The 18,665-nt window shown below is 41.3% G+C and overlaps 1 protein-coding gene across 1 annotated transcript in view; it reads left to right on the top strand.

Moving 5' to 3' along the window:
* CFAP61 (cilia and flagella associated protein 61) overlaps positions 1-18,665 on the top strand; it is a 124,659-nt gene that overhangs the window by 67,905 nt on the left and 38,089 nt on the right. The window contains exons 19-20 of the mRNA XM_066624479.1: positions 6,401-6,528; positions 17,568-17,666. Of these exons, the coding sequence (XP_066480576.1) occupies positions 6,401-6,528; positions 17,568-17,666 (227 nt within the window). The remainder of the gene's footprint in view (positions 1-6,400; positions 6,529-17,567; positions 17,667-18,665) is intronic.

The raw sequence follows: 18,665 nt of genomic DNA, 5'->3' as shown, positions 1-18,665 counted from the left end.
CCAGGAGTGGAGTAGGACCTGTGAAGCCCTGTACCACCAGATTGTATCCTCTGTGTTGAGCTGAAAAGCCTTACATGGAGGTTCTCCTGTCTGCAAACAGTTGGTGTAGACATGAGGAGGCCCATTGCAGGGCCAGCGCCTTTCCTCCAGGGAAAGTCCTCTTCTCCCGAGGAGACCTCTGGCGGTCCCAGTGGAGCTGCTGGATACAACAGTAGCCATTCTGGTTCCACTGCAGCCAGCGGCACTGCCGAGGACAGGATTAACCTGCTCAACAGTGTACATGTAGTGGTTGTTACAATGTTAGCATAGCTAACAAAATGGGCACTGACTCTTTTCTCATTTTGCATAGATGGTTTATGTCTTTTTCATTGAGTGTTGGTCATGTTTTCTTATGGAGTATTCCACTAGGAAATCCTCCCATGCAAGCCCACTGAAATGAGCTGTTGTGAGTAGTAACTCACATTAATTTCAACAGGACTTTTGCAGAGCCCCAAACTCTGGAACTGTGGCTTCTAACATGGAAGGTAAATGTGTTATCCATATCGGAATACCTGTTTCTTTATATACCTATATCTTTCAGGTATGCTCTTTTGCAGTTGCGTACCTGCCATAGAGTGAGATGGGCCAAAAGCCCCAGGCGCCAGCCACTAGGACCCCGCAGAAGCCTCTCTGAGGCTCCCGACGGGGGAAGAAACTGTGCTTCCGATTTCCTGGAAACACAGTTTATATTGCTGGAGAACCTCATAGAGGTTTCCCCAGTGTCATGTGAGGCTCTGCAAGCCTCTGGTGAGTGGGGGAGCAGATTTCTGCGTGGGGGGGCGATAGCCCATGGGGGCGCCATCGCGGAGCTTTGCCCTGGATGTGGGGCTGCGGCGGTCTGCAGCTGCTCTTTTGAAAAGAAAGCCCAAAGTCTATTATGGATTGGATGTATAAGAAAAGGAACATTGTTATTATCCTTACTTCTATTATAAATAATGCTAGTCATACCATAGAAAGAAAGAAGTTTAGTGCTGGAGGTGTTGATTGTACTGGTTTTTAGAGATATTTTGTGGTATGCTCATGAATATGTGAAATGATGGGCATTTTTCCTTAACCACTGTGTAAGCATTTTGAATGCAGCTATAGAAAATTCTTTTTTTTTTAAATGGACGTAATTGACTAGCCATGTGCATTTCACATCAAAAATATCCACATTGTCAACAAAGGATGGAGAAGTAAGAGAGAAGCACTCTGCCCTCCCAAGTGGAAACAATGTGACAGGTGGTCACAGGCTCAGCTCTGTAGCAAGACCCAGTCCTGGTAATCAAAGATAATAAATCTTGTTGTATTGCATATTTGTTAATGATTACTGTTTATTCAATAATGGGTACAAATAAATAGTTGATTCATCAATTGTGAATTGGATGACATATTTTGAGAACTTGTGTAGCCTATTTTTTTGTAAAAATAAAGCAGTGATGTAATCAACTCCATCTGATTTTTTTTTTTAACTCCCTGGGGACTGGTATTATGCTGTTTGTAAAAGTAATTCCTAGAGCATGAGAGATGTTGGCACTGGAACAATTGTGTAGCAAAGAAAAAGAATTGAACTCTATATGCTGCCTTTGTGTCATTGATAAAGAAACCACTTGCTTAATTTGGTAACTCTTAACCAGGAAATTATATAATTATTTAACATTATTCTTTTTTTAAAATTATGTTTTTATTTTTACTTTTTAGAATACTGTAACTACATTCTTTTGTGTAAGGAAATAGTTGAACCTCATTTTAACTGAACTGAGGTGGTGGGTTGAACTATAATTTAGCACCTAGTGTTCCTGTTTAGCTGTTTTGTGTAATTAAGTACATCTTGTGTGTTTCTTTGATGAGATGTTGGCCTGGTCTTGGGAGAAAGCCACATTCAGCATGTACATTGCCTTTCAGCTTCAGTTCTCCAATCTTTCAGTTGTCAATAATAGTGATCTGCCCTGCATATTTTAAAAATTGTTAGCTTGTCTTCCCTTGACTTTTTTCTCTTTATGTTACCCACTCACATGGTTAGCATAGCTTTTGGCAGACACATTTATTAGCATGTCCACACTGACATTAATACACTACCATTGCAGGCCAATTATTACAAACATACATGAAACATTGTAATTCCTTCAGTGTAGGAATTTTTCATCATGTGAAGTGGCCCTTGCTGTAACCTGCTGTGATAGCAAAATCAAAACCCAGTTTGCACTGTTCCATCACTCAGAGAAAGTGGTTTTCCAAGAAAAATGGGTAAAGGAATTTAAGGACCCTAGAGAAGCAGCGTTGTGTGTCTAGTGACATAATAGAACATTGGGGGGGGGGGGATTGTGAATGAACTCACAAGTGGGTCATCACCTGACATAAGGCAAACCATATCAGTAGCATCACATTTGCCTTTTAGAAGAGAGAGAGAAAGAATGACTGTTAAACCTATATGCTTGCAGTGTAGCAATTCTCTGAGATGATACACATATATCTACACTAAAATTAAAACTGGGATCTGTGTTGCAGATTGTGGTTAAAGGTGGCTGTGAAAAGATTGAAAACAGTAGGAATAGAATAATTTGCAGAAAAAAGAAGAGTGTTGCATTGGTCCTCAACAATGACATTCACCCTCTAACAGTGGTGTTACTAAGATTTGTGTCACTTGGTGCAGGAGGCCAGCATGTCACCCCCATGATGGACCTCCTCCCATGCAGTGGGCAGGGCAATGACCTGGGTGGTGGGCGTGGTGATGTACCATTGCCCCACCCTGCTGGTTTTTTGAGTATACCTTTTGATAGAACACAGATATTTCAATGTGGTTTTTTTCATTGCATTATGCCATAAATTATACATTGAATGGTATATAACATGATGGTATTATTCCTAAAAATCGCGATTTGAACTATTTTGGTCACTAGTGGGGTCACCCCACATGGTGTCACCTTACTAACACCTTATTGGTTTCATGCCGTCCTAATAACATCTCTTTAACTCTTTGAACAATCAGTCTCACTGGTCCATTTTTAATTAAGAAAAAGTACTTTTTTGACCCAAATCCTAACCAACTTCCCAGCGCTGGCATAACTGTGTCAATGGGCCGTGTGCTGCATCCTGCAGTTGGGGGGCAGTTACAGTATCCTCCTCAAGGTAAGGGAATGTTTGCTCCCTTACCTTGGAGCTGCATTGCCCTTACCTTGGTGCTGGAAAATTGGTTAGGATTGTGCCCTTTGTAACATAAGACAGTAGCATTTTTGTTTTCTGGTTTTTTGGCCGTAACTTTTGATAGAATTGAGTTATTTCACTCCGGATTTTTTTCATTACATTCTGCTGTAAATTGCACATCAAACGGTATCTAACATGATGGTATTATTCCTACAAACCATAATTTTAGCAATTTTGGTCACTGGTGTGGGCCCCTCCCCGGCATATACCCAGTGCAACCTGCACCCCCCTAGCAACACTACTGTCTTCTAATGAAAAGTTTCACTCAATGTTGTAAGCCTTTGCAAACTGTGTAAAGGAAGATATAAATATATGTAATTAATTAATTTACTCTTACTAGGCGTGGGTAGAATCTGATACTCAACTTTCTGACCCAATTGTAATAACACACATTAGGAAAAGTTTGGAAGGACTAAATGCACTTCTTGGACTTCTATTTTTCTGTCTTCTTTCTGATAAAAATGTTTATTGCTTATTTGAAACAGTTTCGGTCTGCAATATTTAATATTGTTAAAGAAAATGGGCACACTTTGCTAGTTTCATTCATTTCAATGAATTCATTTCAATGAATGAAAATGGGCACACTTTGCTAGTTTCATTCATTGAAATGAATTCATTGAAATGAATGAAAATGGTGCACTTATTTAACTCCCATTTATTTCAGTAAGCAGGAGACCTTCCTGCTCAACTGTATACCCCAAACCTGCAAACTCCTATCAGTGAAGAGAGATGATTTTGCCCAGCCCACAGGTGTACACATTTAGTCCCTCTTGCGTATATGCAATGTTGGGCAGAAATAGCTTAGGAAATGGCCAATTGTCTTGGCCAGTTTTTGTAAATCTCTGGAAGGACATGCATTTTATATAAAGCATAATTTAGATATTGAGTACTGGGTTTTAAGCAGTTATCAAAATATGGCTTGGGGCACTTTCTGGAATATTTTCAGGGATATCAAAACTCAAGCTGATCTTTACTGACATTGGCCACTGGATGTCATCATTGCTCTGCAAAGAATGATGAGAGGAAACCCTTATATCTGGCAGGTGGGGGATAAAAAAGTACAGAATAAAGGATTCTTAAGCAGTGTAATGTTCATTCTTTTATTGTTCATGCTTTTATCTGCTGAAATATACTTTCTCTATTTAGATACTGTACTTCAAGAAAAAAAAATTACCAGACCAATATGCTCACAAAATCCAGCTTCTGAAAATTTAGGACAGTTTTGCTCTCTCTCTCTCTATCTCCCTCTCTCACACACACACCCTTAAGAATATATGTCTTTTAGATGCATGTATGTATGAATTTGTGCAGGAAAGTTGTAATACTTGTATTGCACCAAGTATGTAATATGTGGAGGTGCTCTTCATTTTTTATTTCAAAGATGGTAAAAGTTCAATGATATATACAACATTTTCCTCAAATATTATTATTTCAATGAACAGCAACATTTAGTTTTCTGTCCTTTTTATAATTAACATGTTGAATTACCTTCCAAAATAGCCAACATGATGATAAAGGGGGAAAAAACCAAATATATCCCCACGGGTTCTAATATGTTGATTGCTTCAAATTTATGACAATGCAATTTACAAAAACAGAAGATTCCCTGATGCTTCTGGATGCCACTGCTTTGTTTCTCTAGTGCGCATGTAAATCAATTCTTTGTGTGTTCTATGACATAACAAATGCGTATAGACCAAAGTGATAAAGTGTTTTGTCAGGAAAAGTACCAGCATATCTTTCTTGAGGTCTCATCTCATCTAGTTATCAGCAAAGAAATGGAAAGACATTTACACAGACAATGGGGGGGACGGGGACCAGGTGTGTATCTTTCAAAAGAAAAGAAGAGTTATTCATTTTAATTTGCTGATTCTCTGGACTTTATTGGATCCAATAATGCCTTATCAAAACTGAGGTCTTTGTATGAAAATGACCAGCCTCTTCTTGCTTGTCTTGCCCCATAGTTACTAAGGCAAGCCCAGCTCAGGCTGCTACCTCACAGGGTTGTTCTGAAGACACAAGAAGTAGGGGGAAACGGGGCAGGTAGGGGCAGGGAGTGGACAGATTGGATGCTGGAAGGGGGGCAGGATTGGCAGTGGGTCCCCAGTCTTATACTACATTAATTTTTTTGTGTTGTGGCAAACTGGAAAATTTGGTCTACTCCTTGTGTTTAAATGTACTTACCCCTGTATATCTGTGTACAGAAATGCTTAGCTAGCTGCAGAAATTCTGTACTCTCACTAGGGTATTGTCTTTTAGGCAAGTCATTTAGAGCCGAATCCTGTGGTCCGCAGCATGGCTCTGTGCCGTGGACCACAGTCGCAAACGTGCCATAAGGCACGTTTGCGGGGCTCACCACTGGGCTCCTGCCGGAGCTAGCCCAGTGCCGGCCAGAGCTGGGGTAGCGCGCAGCGGTCGCCCGGGTTCCGCAGTCTCCCGGACCGCCGGGCTGCAGAACGGGAGGCAGGAGCATGGCTGGGGGTGTGGGGGACGCGTTCCGGGGAGGGGGGAGGCATGCCAGGGGGCAGGCGGGAGGCGTGTCAGTGGGAGGGGGAGAGGCGGATCCGCAGAGCTGAGCTCCATAGGATCCAAGGCGCATGTGGAGGACTGCGTGCCCTACATGAGCACCTTTACTTTAGCGCAGACCTTTTGGTCAGCGCTAAAGAGAGTAGCCCCATTGCGGGGCTGCTTCCCTTTCTTGAGGGAAGGGGACGAATGTCCCCTTCTCCCAAGTGCCTCCTGTAGTAGTGCGGGAGGCTCAGGATCCGGCAGCAGCCCTCCACGGAGCCTCTGAGCCTGGGCGCTGCGGGCAGCTCAGGATTGGGCTGTCAGTTCTTTGTTATACCAAAAAATATATATATCTGCATGAACTTGAACTCATTAAAAAATTAAAAAAAACAAGTAACATTTACTTGCTTTCCAAGGCAGTATGTCTCCACTTTAAAGAACATATTTTAAATTCCATCTTTTGCATTTTCCTTAAGAACAAAATTAACAATATTGCAAGCTGTAAAGTCAACAAGAGTGTACAAGCTGGAATTCTATGTGTGGTTGAGACTAATTTTAATTTCTGTCTGTGTTTATACTTGTGTTTGTAATGCTATTAGAAATCTGTATGGAAAGTTGTAAACATTTGACAGAGCTTCTTTAAAAAAAGAAGAATTCATTTCTTTTACAGGCAAAGTATGCATTGTACCACATTAATCGGAAATTGTCCTTGGAACCCAAGGTGTCTGTCAACGCTAGGATAGTGGTAGTTGGCGCATCAAATGTTGGTATCTCCTTCCTCGAAACACTGGTTTTTTGGTAAGTTTTTTTTTTTAATGTTCTCAGCTGCTTTCTACAGTGAAGTGTTCACTGTTAAACTTTTCTGTCTTGTAGATGCTGTTCCTTTCCAAAGCTCTGCGTGCACACACAGCATAAGAAGAGCCCTGCTGGATCAGGCCAAAGGCCTGACCCCACTTTATCTCCCCCAAGGGCATTCAGAGTGACTGTCGATGTAAAATCACAGTAAAAACAGTAGAAACCATAAAATAACAGAAAAACTATAAGCATTAAAATTACTCACCAAGGCATCCTTAAAAGTATCCCATTTTGCCTAAGAACAAAACTCATTAGCTGGCAGCAACAGTAAACAAAGAGGAAAATCAATGACATCTACCCCACTTAAAAAACTTACAAGGTCCAAACTTACAGCTAGTTTATGAAATGTGGTTAATGTAGTGGATAACACAGGCCAACACACATTTTGCTTCCTTAAACGTTCCACCAATTCCTGGGTATATTTGGGGTGCTGATTCCAAAAAAATGGCATCCATTTTGCCCTATCACATCTAGTTTTGGAGATATAGTAAAGCCTCATTAGTGAATGGTTCAAGCAGCTTCCTCATGAGGAAGCCTACACTATGGCTTCCTCATGAGGAAGCTGCTTGAACCATTCACTAATGAGGCTATATTATATCTCCAAAACTAGACGTGATAGGGCAAAACGAGTGCCATTTTTTGAATCGGCACCCAAATTCATATCAAACCACCATAAAGTTTGGGAAAAACTTTTCTGACCCTCAATTTTGTAGGCCTATGTAACCTGTAAAGAGAAGATTAACTTGACTCCAGCCATTGACCATGGGGCCAAGAACAATGAGGTTGTTAGTTCACTCTCTGTTGCAAGGGTTGGAAGATGCCCTGTAGCTGCAGAGGTGAGTGTCGCACACTCAAGTTGGGGACAGAGGATTGCTGAGAGGTTGATGCATCACTCATTCTAGGAACAGCCCCCTAGCAGGAGTTCCATGTACATCATTAGTACCTATATGCACATTGTGCCCCTAGATCAGGGTGAAATAACTGTCATGCTTAGCTTTTTATTTGGGGGATATTCTTTATTGCCACACTTTCCTATTTCACTTCCCCCTTGATTGTCCACCTTATAAAAATGATCATTTTTATAACTACAACCTGCTGCCAATGATAACTTTTCATATGCATTTTTTCTAAAGGTCATTGTAAAGCTACAAAAAATACCAAGTGGTGGTAAAATGCCAAATCAGAGCAGTCTAATTATGAATAAAATCAGAACAAAAGCTACTTCTGAAAATAAATCAGCAAAGGAAAAGATAAGCTTTTGTTATATCCATTGTATATTTGTGATTTATCTGTCCAATACTATTCTGGAAGGTCAGATGCTTAGGGATACTTCTGCATTATTATATCATTTCTTTTCTTTTCTTTTTAATGCTGCAAAGGACCTCATGTAGCTATTTCAGAGGGTCTTGAATAAAACTAATTATCTAGACCCGATTTCAATCTAGTTTCCAATCTGCTTTCAGGACTGAAAATGCCTTGGATGGGCTAATGGTGGCCAATGTCAGCAACTAGGCAGATGTGCATCCCTCTTGAAACTATTAGCAACATTTGATGCCATCTACCAGGCCCATCCAGTTTTTGCACGCCGTAAGCCAGCCATAAAAATCATACTTCCCCTCCACTCCTCCCTAAAATGAAAAAAAAAAATTTAAAATCTTGCTGGAAAAGTTTTTGGAGTCCAGGTCTACCCATCCATGTGGTATCGGCAGCTAGATTCAGTAGTATGGAAAAACTGAACCACTCCTAAGTCTCTCTAAAATCTTTTGAATATAGAAAATCATGCAGAAAATTAGCATCATCATATTTAGCTCACACTGGAATGGAAAGTGTCCTGTGCGTACCAAAACTTGCTTCTGCTGCAGCTATAATCTTGCAACTGTGTCCCTGAGCTCCTATGCACTCCTTCATGGTAAGCAAATCCACAAGTCAAAAAGCTACTATAGCAGTCCTGTTTCCTCCCAGAGTTGGTACTGTGTTAGAATAGAATAGAATAGAAAATTTATTTGTCTTATAAAGGAGTGTTAAGGAGTGTTATAAAGTGTTATATAACACTTATAAAGTGTTAAGGAGTGTCATGAATGCATTTCTTGGCCCAGCATATATGGCTTCCCAGTAGCTACAGCCACACGTTTGTGGTAGTGTCCCTAGCATTCTGTGCAGGCAACAAGTCTGAGTATATAGGAAAATGTAAAATTCCAGGAAATTTCTGCGCCCCCTCCTTTAGCTCCTGGGTCTCCGTTTTGACCCTGGGTCCGGGTACAAATTATCCCCTTTACCCCCCTCTTCTAGGCCCTGTCTTTATGTCACCCCTGAACTCTCCACTTGACACAATGCCTTCATTCCCACATCATCAGCAAGGCCCACACCATAATCAAGAATGATATCCTCCTGGAGCACCTCTCAAAATTGGGACCTGGTGGCACAGTGCTGTGTTGATTCCAGTCCTATTGTGAGAGCCATGGCTCAGTGGAAGTGTCTCTTCTTTGTGTGCAGAAGGCCCCAGTTTTGATCTCTGGCATCTCCTGGTAGCTTATAGAAAAAATCATGTGTGAAGCCCTGGAGAATCACTGCCAATCTTTGTGGACGGTATTGACCTACGTGTCTGATTTAATAAAAAGACAGTTTAGGATTGGGCTGTTATTCTCTCTTCCTTTCCTAATGACCTCTAGCACAGAATTTCCTTCTTCACTACTGCTGCACACTGAATGAACTGTTTCCCAAGTTCTCTATCCTGGTTCAGTCATCAATAGCTCAAACACATCGGTCCCATAGGGTATCACTTTGCACTTTGAATCCCATTTGCCATTTGGTGGCTTATTCACTCAATTTGGAGAGGTCATTTTGGAGTCCTTTACAATCTGTTTTGGTTTTACCATGCTGAAAATTTTGGTGTCATATGCAAATTTGGCCACTTTGCTACTTACTCCCAACCCCAGATCATTTATGAGCAAGTTAAATGAGATGAAAGGTGGAAAATAAATGTAAAGAGTAAATATAGAGAAATAATACTGTGAGCTCATTTGCTTTTGTTTTATTTTCAGTATAGAAAAGTCTGATGAAAAAAGAATTTAGCAGGCAAGACAAATGTTGTCACTTATGCAAGGTGACTGTAGATGTAGTATATCACTTGTACATGATCATTTGTAGTATAATGGAAGGATCAACACAGAAGGTGCAACATCTGTGTGCAAAAGCAACAGTGCTAACACCAAACCACTGTGTCTCTTCTCTGTTCCATGTATTGTTTTGGAACTATCTTCCCTGTGGGAGCTGCCATCTGGAAATCCGTCATTTTTGAAATCCGTCAAAAGTATGAAATCTGTCAAAAGAAAAGTATGTAGCTTTCCTACATCCTAGTCTGGAAAATTCCCTAAATGGTCTCTCTTCCTTTCTGAAATAGTTCAGTTCAGCAACTTTCATCTGAATTCTCTTTCATAGATGGTAGGTTATTAATAATGAGCTGAATCAAAAGACACATGTGATTAATGAAAACAGCCACTAGGACTGTTCTGCAGATGCCTGCACAAGTATCTGGAAGAACATTTCTGTACTTAGCTTTGGTTTGTTCGCACAATACCATTACATAACTTATAAAACAATGTCTCTGAGAACAAGAGACACCATCCACATGCAAAAGAATGCCTTTGGATCCAACTTGGTGCTCAACAGTATAATCTTATAAAAAGAGTTCTTCCTTGTCACCTCTGCAAAATGCACATATATTTTAAAGGCACATCTATAAGATATGACCCAACCATGTCTTTTTTTCTTGAACAGTCACGTTTATAAACTCTTCTGGGTTGTAGATTCTGGAATGAATTGTATGTACACTCAAACGTTAAGCCCTTGGTTTCTTACCGGTAATTTTCTTTAGAACAGATATATCATAAAACTAGACAGAATCAATTTGAAACCTTCTAAGCTTTAAAAAGGAAGTTGTTTTCTCCTCATTATTCTTCCTACCTAATTGTTTTATGTTGGCAGTTAGCACTGGAGCAGTCAAATATAGTTTGTTTTCAAGCAAGCCAATTTACAGTGATTGGATTTCTGAAAAGGTTTACTTGAAATGTTGGGGAAAAGTCTTTCTACTTGGCAGATATAAACTTGAACCTTTAAAACTTGTTGCAGTGTTAACCATTAGTTGGTTCTTGGTGAACTCTTGTACAGCAGAAAGCTGAATGGGCCAGAGTAGCATCTTGTCATCGAGCATGGGAACAGCCTAACAGCACAATCCTATTGTGCCTCTACGCTTGTGGTGCAAGCACTCTACCAGTGCAGACTGTTGCAAATGTTCCATAAAGCATATTGCAACAGTGCAGAAATTAGCAGCACCTGTGGGAGGGCCTGTGCCATCCCACCAGCGCCAGTTCAGTTCTCCATGCATGCTGGAGCAGGGAAGCTCTGCTCTGAGGAGTAGAGGGCAAGGGGAGCGCGGGGAGGGGGTGGAACAGGTTGGGAAGGAGCAGAGAGAGGGGGGGTCAGACTGGGGTGAATGAGGGCAAGGGATGGTAGGATAAGGGCCAGGTGGATCAGTGGTGCAGGTGTGTGCCATATTCTATCCCCTTTCCCAGACCAGATGCACTGACAAGGATCCACTTGGATTTGTGCCAGCGATTTAGCAGGCATAGGTGGCTGTGGCTATTGCTGTGGCTTTCTGTGGGGCAAGGGAATGATTGTCCCATTACCACGAGGAGACCTCCAGACTGCAAAATTTCCCCACAGGATAGAGCATAAGCCACCGTGACCTCACTGCATCGGAATGGGGGATTTTCAATAGAATTGTGCTATAAGGAGTGTTCCTTAATAATGCACATATTCCAATGCAGTCCCAGATACATTGGAGGAAAGAGTGCCTATACCTTTAACCATTTTATAGAAGAGGGAATTTTGGCAGGTGTAGCTTAACATCGAAGGGTTTAAACAACTGCACCTGTCAAAATTCCCTCTTCTATACAGTGGTTAAAGGTATAGTCACTCTGTCATTGGGGAACAGTGATCATGCTGCAATCCGTTTTGACGTGCACGTTGGGGGAAGAATACCAGGCAAATCTCTAACAAAAACCCTTGACTTCCGACGGGCGGACTTCCCTCAAATGAGGAGGCTGGTTAGAAGGAGGTTGAAAGGGAGGGTAAAAAGAGTCCAATCTCTCCAGAGTGCATGGAGGCTGCTTAAAACAACAGTAATAGAGGCCCAGCAGAGGTGTATACCACAAAGAAAGAAGGGTTCCACTAAATCCAGGAGGGTGCCCGCATGGCTAACCAGCCAAGTTAGAGAGGCTGTGAAGGGCAAGGAAGCTTCCTTCCGTAAATGGAAGTCTTGCCCTAATGAGGAGAATAAAAAGGAACATAAACTGTGGCAAAAGAAATGTAAGAAGGTGATATGGGAGGCCAAGAGAGACTATGAGGAACGCATGGCCAGCAATATTAAGGGGAATAATAAAAGCTTCTTCAAATATGTTAGAAGCCGGAAACCCGCCAGAGAAGCGGTTGGCCCTCTGGATGGTGAGGGAGGGAAAGGGGAGATAAAAGGAGACTTAGAGATGGCAGAGAAATTAAATGAGTTCTTTGCATCTGTCTTCACGGCAGAAGACCTCGGGAAGATACCGCTGCCCGAACGGCCCCTCCTAACCGAGGAGTTAAGTCAGATAGAGGTTAAAAGAGAAGATGTTTCAGACCTCATTGATAAATTAAAGATCAATAAGTCACCGGGCCCTGATGGCATCCACCCAAGGGTTATTAAGGAATTGAAGAATGAAGTTGCAGATCTCTTGACTAAGGTATGCAACTTGTCCCTCAAAACGGCCACGGTGCCAGAAGATTGGAGGATAGCAAATGTCACGCCTATTTTTAAAAAGGGAAAGAGGGGGGACCCGGGAAACTACAGGCCGGTCAGCCTAACATCCATACCGGGTAAGATGGTGGAATGCCTCATCAAAGATAGGATCTCAAAACACATAGACGAACAGGCCTTGCTGAGGGAGAGTCAGCATGGCTTCTGTAAGGGTAAGTCTTGCCTCACGAACCTTATAGAATTCTTTGAAAAGGTCAACAGGCATGTGGATGCGGGAGAACCCGTGGACATTATATACCTGGACTTTCAGAAGGCGTTTGACACGGTCCCTCACCAAAGGCTACTGAAAAAACTCCACAATCAGGGAATTAGAGGACAGGTCCTCTCGTGGATTGAGAACTGGTTGGAGGCCAGGAAGCAGAGTGTGGGTGTCAATGGGCAATTTTCACAATGGAGAGAGGTGAAAAGCGGTGTGCCCCAAGGATCTGTCCTGGGACCGGTGCTTTTCAACCTCTTCATAAATGACCTGGAGACAGGGTTGAGCAGTGAAGTGGCTAAGCTTGCAGACGACACCAAACTTTTCTGTGTGGTAAAGACCAGAAGTGATTGTGAGGAGCTCCAGAAGGATCTCTCCAGACTGGCAGAATGGGCAGCAAAATGGCAGATGCGCTTCAATGTCAGTAAGTGTAAAGTCATGCACATTGGGGCAAAAAATCAAAACTTTAGATATAGGCTGATGGGTTCTGAGCTGTCTGTGACAGATCAGGAGAGAGATCTTGGGGTGGTGGTGGACAAGTCAATGAAAGTGTCGACCCAATGTGCGGTGGCAGTGAAGAAGGCCAATTCTATGCTTGGGATCATTAGGAAGGGTATTGAGAACAAAACGGCTAGTATTATAATGCCGTTGTACAAATCGATGGTAAGGCCACACCTGGAATATTGTGTCCAGTTCTGGTCGCCGCATCTCAAAAAAGACACAGTGGAAATGGAAAAGGTGCAAAAGAGAGCGACTAAGATGATTACGGGGCTGGGGCACCTTCCTTATGAGGAAAGGCTACGGCGTTTGGGCCTCTTCAGCCTAGAAAAGAGACGCTTGAGGGGGGACATGATTGAGACATACAAAATTATGCAGGGAATGGACAGAGTGGATAGGGAGATGCTCTTTACACTCTCACATAATACCAGAACCAGGGGACATCCACTAAAATTGAGTGTTGGGCGGGTTAGGACAGACAAAAGAAAATATTTCTTTACTCAGCGTGTGGTCGGTCTGTGGAACTCCTTGCCACAGGATGTGGTGCTGGCGTCTAGCCTAGACGCCTTTAAAAGGGGATTGGACAAGTTTCTGGAGGAAAAATCCATTATGGGGTACAAGCCATGATGTGTATGCGCAACCTCCTGATTTAAAAATGGGTTATGTCAGAATGCCAGATGCAAGGGAGGGCACCAGGATGAGGTCTCTTGTTATCTGGTGTGCTCCCTGGGGCATTTGGTGGGCCGCTGTGAGATACAGGAAGCTGGACTAGATGGGCCTATGGCCTGATCCAGTGGGGCTGTTCTTATGTTCTTATGTCCTCCATTTTATCTGGTCCCTGAGTATGACAAGGCTCTGAGATTCTTCACTTATGCTTGTTTACCTTCCACAGAGTGAGCATAAACAGTTTTTAGTAGCAAAGCCTTGCCTTAATAGATCATTTTCCCTCCTTGCTACTCTGATTGTGGAAGGATGGTTATGAGGAATTTTATATCTTGCAAAGAATTTCCATTACTGATATAGACGATGCTGCCTTGAAGTCTCAAGGTTTGCAGTTTCAAGGCTATGGCATTCAGAGCTGCAACTACGTGTGGAGTGCTCAAGGTGTTTTTACATGTTTATAAAGCTGATACACAGAGTCTCCGGGGAAAGGCATTTGTGCGGACACATCCTGTTCGCACATTGAGATAATTAGAAGTTTGTTCTGTATGCCTGAGTTCAAAACGTATGCATGCTTAAATGGCAAAATACGATCACTGTGCCATCAGTTGTGACTGGCATATGTGTATTTAAGTCATCAGCTTCACTCTTCCCCATAACTATGAAACTAGTGATCAGAGAAGGATTGGGCCCCTCAGAATGTACTGTTAAGTTTTTTGATGCCCTTTAAAATGTACAATTACCATTCACAGTGGACATGTTGTTAGCCCTTTTTTTTTTAGATGCCTTATTTTCTGCTTAGAACTAATGTTTTCCTGCTTTTCCTTCCTTTAGGCCTGTTTAGCTATCTAAAAATGGCTTAGAAATTGCATACTTCTAAAGCCCTACTTGTGACAGTTCTGTTATCTGGTAGCCCAGTATTACACAATATCCTGCACAGCTGTCCTGTTTGGCACTAGCTAGCATAATGCTTGCTGTTTAATTAGGCTTTTTATCTTTACATTTGTCTGAGAATGTCAGGAGCCTTCCATGTTGCCTGCTGCTAATTAGTTGACTAATTAAATAGTTAGTGCTTACTTGCTGATCACAGGGCTAACAAGTAATGAATGTTTTAGTAATTGTTATTGTTTTATGCTATCTGCCTTTTGCCACATGAATTGGCTGAAATATGTGTCCTTTTTCCCCACTGCTTTTTTCCCCCCATACTGACGGAAAATAATACCCAAGCAAAACAATGCAGTGGTGTGCTGTGTGTTCAGTGTTACTGGAGCACAATCATTCAGAAATTGTCTCCTTATATCATTCAGAGCAAATGGAGAAGATCAATGTTGGAACGGAGATAAATAGAGCGTGTTCTATCTTGCATTGTGAAATTGTAGTAACAATGAATAGTATCTGTTACAAATGTCAGATTTAACCAAAGAAGAAAGACAGGCTCTATCAAAGTATTATATGAAGCAATCTTTCACAGTCAGTAGTACCTGTAAAACAAATATCCTAAAATCAACTGTAATTTCAACATCAAAATTTGCTATAAATATTAAATTTCAAAAACATATGTTGAATCATTTTAGTTTCTCCATGCACACTAAACCCCAGCTTTTATGTCAGTATCCTTAGTATCCATCCCATATCATGCACAGAGTTGCCCCATCACTGAAGTGGTTTGAAGGGCAGTGGTTTGAAGGGCAATGTGCAGAGGCTTCTAGGCATGCAAACAGACTCATCAGAGACCCCAGATTTTACATGCCACCTATTCCTGCATTTCTGTTGCAAGGGTTGGGCAAACATGCCATGCATTCCTTACCAGGACTTCCAGCCCTTCATGTTGACATGAAATCTTCACATAAAATGTCAGAAGCCTCTTTTTCTCGTGTATTTATTACATTTTTATGTTTTTCTTCTGTGGAATTCAAGGTAACATATGTAAGGTTTCCAGGAGGTGTGAACAGACCCTGATTTGCTTAGTTTTAGGTATATCTATCATGTATCTTCAGAATACTTGTCTCCTAATTGTTATGCAATACATGTCAATGTAAATGCTTAAAAAATTTATGCTGCATGCTTAATACATCTTTGAAGATTGCTCAGAACTGGCTGTTTTTGCAACTGGTACACCTTTTAAAAAATACATGCACACCAAGTTTCATCCTTCCCAGATAATCAGTGAAAACGACTGTCCAAATCTGACAGATTTTTTCATGAGTGAAAGCATATAGAACAGTTTACTGTGCTCCTTTATCATACCCCCAATACATTGGCAACATGATCTTTTTTAATTTCAAAAACAAGGATGTTGAGGCCTCCTTTTGTAGCTGCCCTCTAGAACCAGGCAATGAAACCCAATACCTTTTACTTATTTCCCTAGATACTCTAATCCCTCCTGCTTTACAAGTATCTTTGAGCTGTTCGTCCCCTTTTGTATCCAGAGCAACAGGAATCCCTGCTGGAATTATTTGCTTCGATAATGCAGGTGCACTTGTTCAATGCTTCATTGGGTTGAGCTCTTAACTTGAAGCCTCTTTTTTCAATTCAAAGAGTGCCCTTTGCTTATACAGCACATGGTAGCCATCGTTCTTTAAGAGCAGAATCAGTTCTATTAGCTAATATGTACTACTAGTTTTCAATGCTTTTCTCCTTTTTAAAATTACAGAAATTTGTTTGCATTTTTTTTTAAAAGGAAGATGAGGAATCTAAAGCGAGTAGGTTTGAATCACTATTTCACTGGCACTGAATTAATTCCCAAAACGAAATAATTGCATTGATTATAAGGCTATAATTCTCCAACCAGGACATACTAATGTGCAGTGAGAGAATTGCTAGTGTGCCTCAAAAAATTAATTGCATAATTAAAGCATCCTGTTAGCCTAAAGTATCCACCCAGAGAGGTTGCTCCTTGCATCACTATATGATTCACTGCTATGGCCTTGTCTTCTTCTAGTCAACCTCCATGCAGGTTGGATAATTCTGCCTCATTTTTGCAACAGGTGTGACAAAGAATCAAAGTAGATCTTCATGGAAATGTGTTATTAAAAGACATACTTCCAACCAGAAATGCCTGTTTTTTCCTCCACACAAACAGCCCGATCAGGTTGGAACCATGGTATATGGGGAAGGGGAAGATAAGTCTTTTTCCTGGTACAATTTTCCTATTGAAAATTGCTCCCCCAGTGCAGTTATTTGTTGCAATTACTCACTTTGGGGGCCAAATAACAGCATGGGAAACAATTTTGGTGGGAAAGGGACTCCAGAGGGAAGGGCTAAGCTCTGCTGCCCAGTGCATTGTGGTCCCAATCAGGTCTTCCCACAGCTGCTTTGAAAAAGAGGCTTTTAAAGAGTCCAATCCTGAGTTTGGTGCAGCGGCTTACTGCTGATGCACACTGTTGCAGGCCCTAGCACTAGTGGTAGCCCAGCACCAACTGGCGCTAGGCTAGCACCAGGCGGTCGCAGAGACCCCCGAGCAGCGTAAAGGTAAGTGTAGGCATGGGGGAGGCAGGGAGGAAGCATTCCGGGGAGGATTGAGGTGGGCAGAGGGCAGGAGAAGGTGGGGAGGAAGCGTTATGGTGAGGTAGGAAGTGGGGAGATGATGGGGAGGAGGCGTGTCGGCGCCACCACAGCCCCACGCCCCCGGCAGCTCAGGATTGGGCTGTGAATTGCTTATGAACAGTAAATATGAATGTATGTTTTAAGCCTCAGCACATTTTCTGTAAAACGTAATATACGTAAAATGTATGCATTTCATGTATAACCTTTTGCTGTTTTGTTATTTTCCTATAGTCCACATCTGAAATTTAACAACCTTACATTGATTTCAACTCATGGTCTTCCAGGGAAAAATGAAATGAACCATCTGCACAAGCTGTTTTTAATAACCAGGTTTGTTTAGAACATTTTAACTAATGCCAAAAGACAGAGATGTGAAATCTTTTGAGATTATGCAATATGTATTTGATGTTATATGATGATGGAGTTGTGCAGTGGGTGCCAGGGAGTACTATAACACTTGGCTTCTGATGCATATCCTCCAGTGGTTTCTATTTTCCAAAAGGGCTGAATGCACTACTGAGAGGGCAAAGTTACACTTTTTAAGGACAAACCTAGTCTTCTCATAATGGCCCCTTCCAGATCACAATCTCTATTTTGTGTTATAAGCATCCTGGGGACAGGATGGATTTATTTAAATCAGCAGTTTAAATTGCCAGGAAAAAAAAAGTCCCATTCAAATTGCAGCTTTAAAGCAACATTTCCCATTGATTTATTTAGTACATCAAGTACATACTAACTGGTTTCTAAAAACATAATTAGAATCCTTATAAAATTGTAGTGGGTAGACTGAAAGTTTTTAGTTAACCTCATATTTTTACTTGTTTGGAAAATATGACCCATTACTTATTTTTATATCATTGAAAGCTTATGGAAATGTCAAACTGCAAGAGAATTACACTTGCATGATATGGAAATTAAATGTCTGTGTTGTTTAATTGGTAAGTAGAATCATAAATATGATAATTAGAATGCTCACCCTGAGCCCCCTGCAAAGATCAGATAGCTAACTAGGCATAAAACAGTAGTATAAAAGGTCACCCAGATGGATCAGTGAATGATATCTTTGGTGACTTCTTGTCAGTCCCTGATCCCCAGAATCAGCCACAATTATAACATACATGAACTCTTGTGCTTTACAAGAGCCACAATTATAACATACATGAACAGTTAAAGATGCTTTCCTTATTACAGTAGTATTAAAGTTATTTAAATTATGTACTCCTTTTTGTAAAGAAAAAAAAGTTCACAAAGAGATTTGCATAACAAAAGAAATGGGGAAATTGGTTCCTTGTCCAAAGGAGCTCACAATCTTTTAAAAAACGCAAAGAA

The sequence above is a fragment of the Tiliqua scincoides genome, chromosome 4, assembly GCF_035046505.1.
Source record: "Tiliqua scincoides isolate rTilSci1 chromosome 4, rTilSci1.hap2, whole genome shotgun sequence".
NCBI lineage: Eukaryota > Metazoa > Chordata > Lepidosauria > Squamata > Scincidae > Tiliqua > Tiliqua scincoides.
The sequence above is the reverse complement of the archived record's forward strand: the minus strand, read 5'-3'. Positions and strand labels throughout refer to the sequence as shown.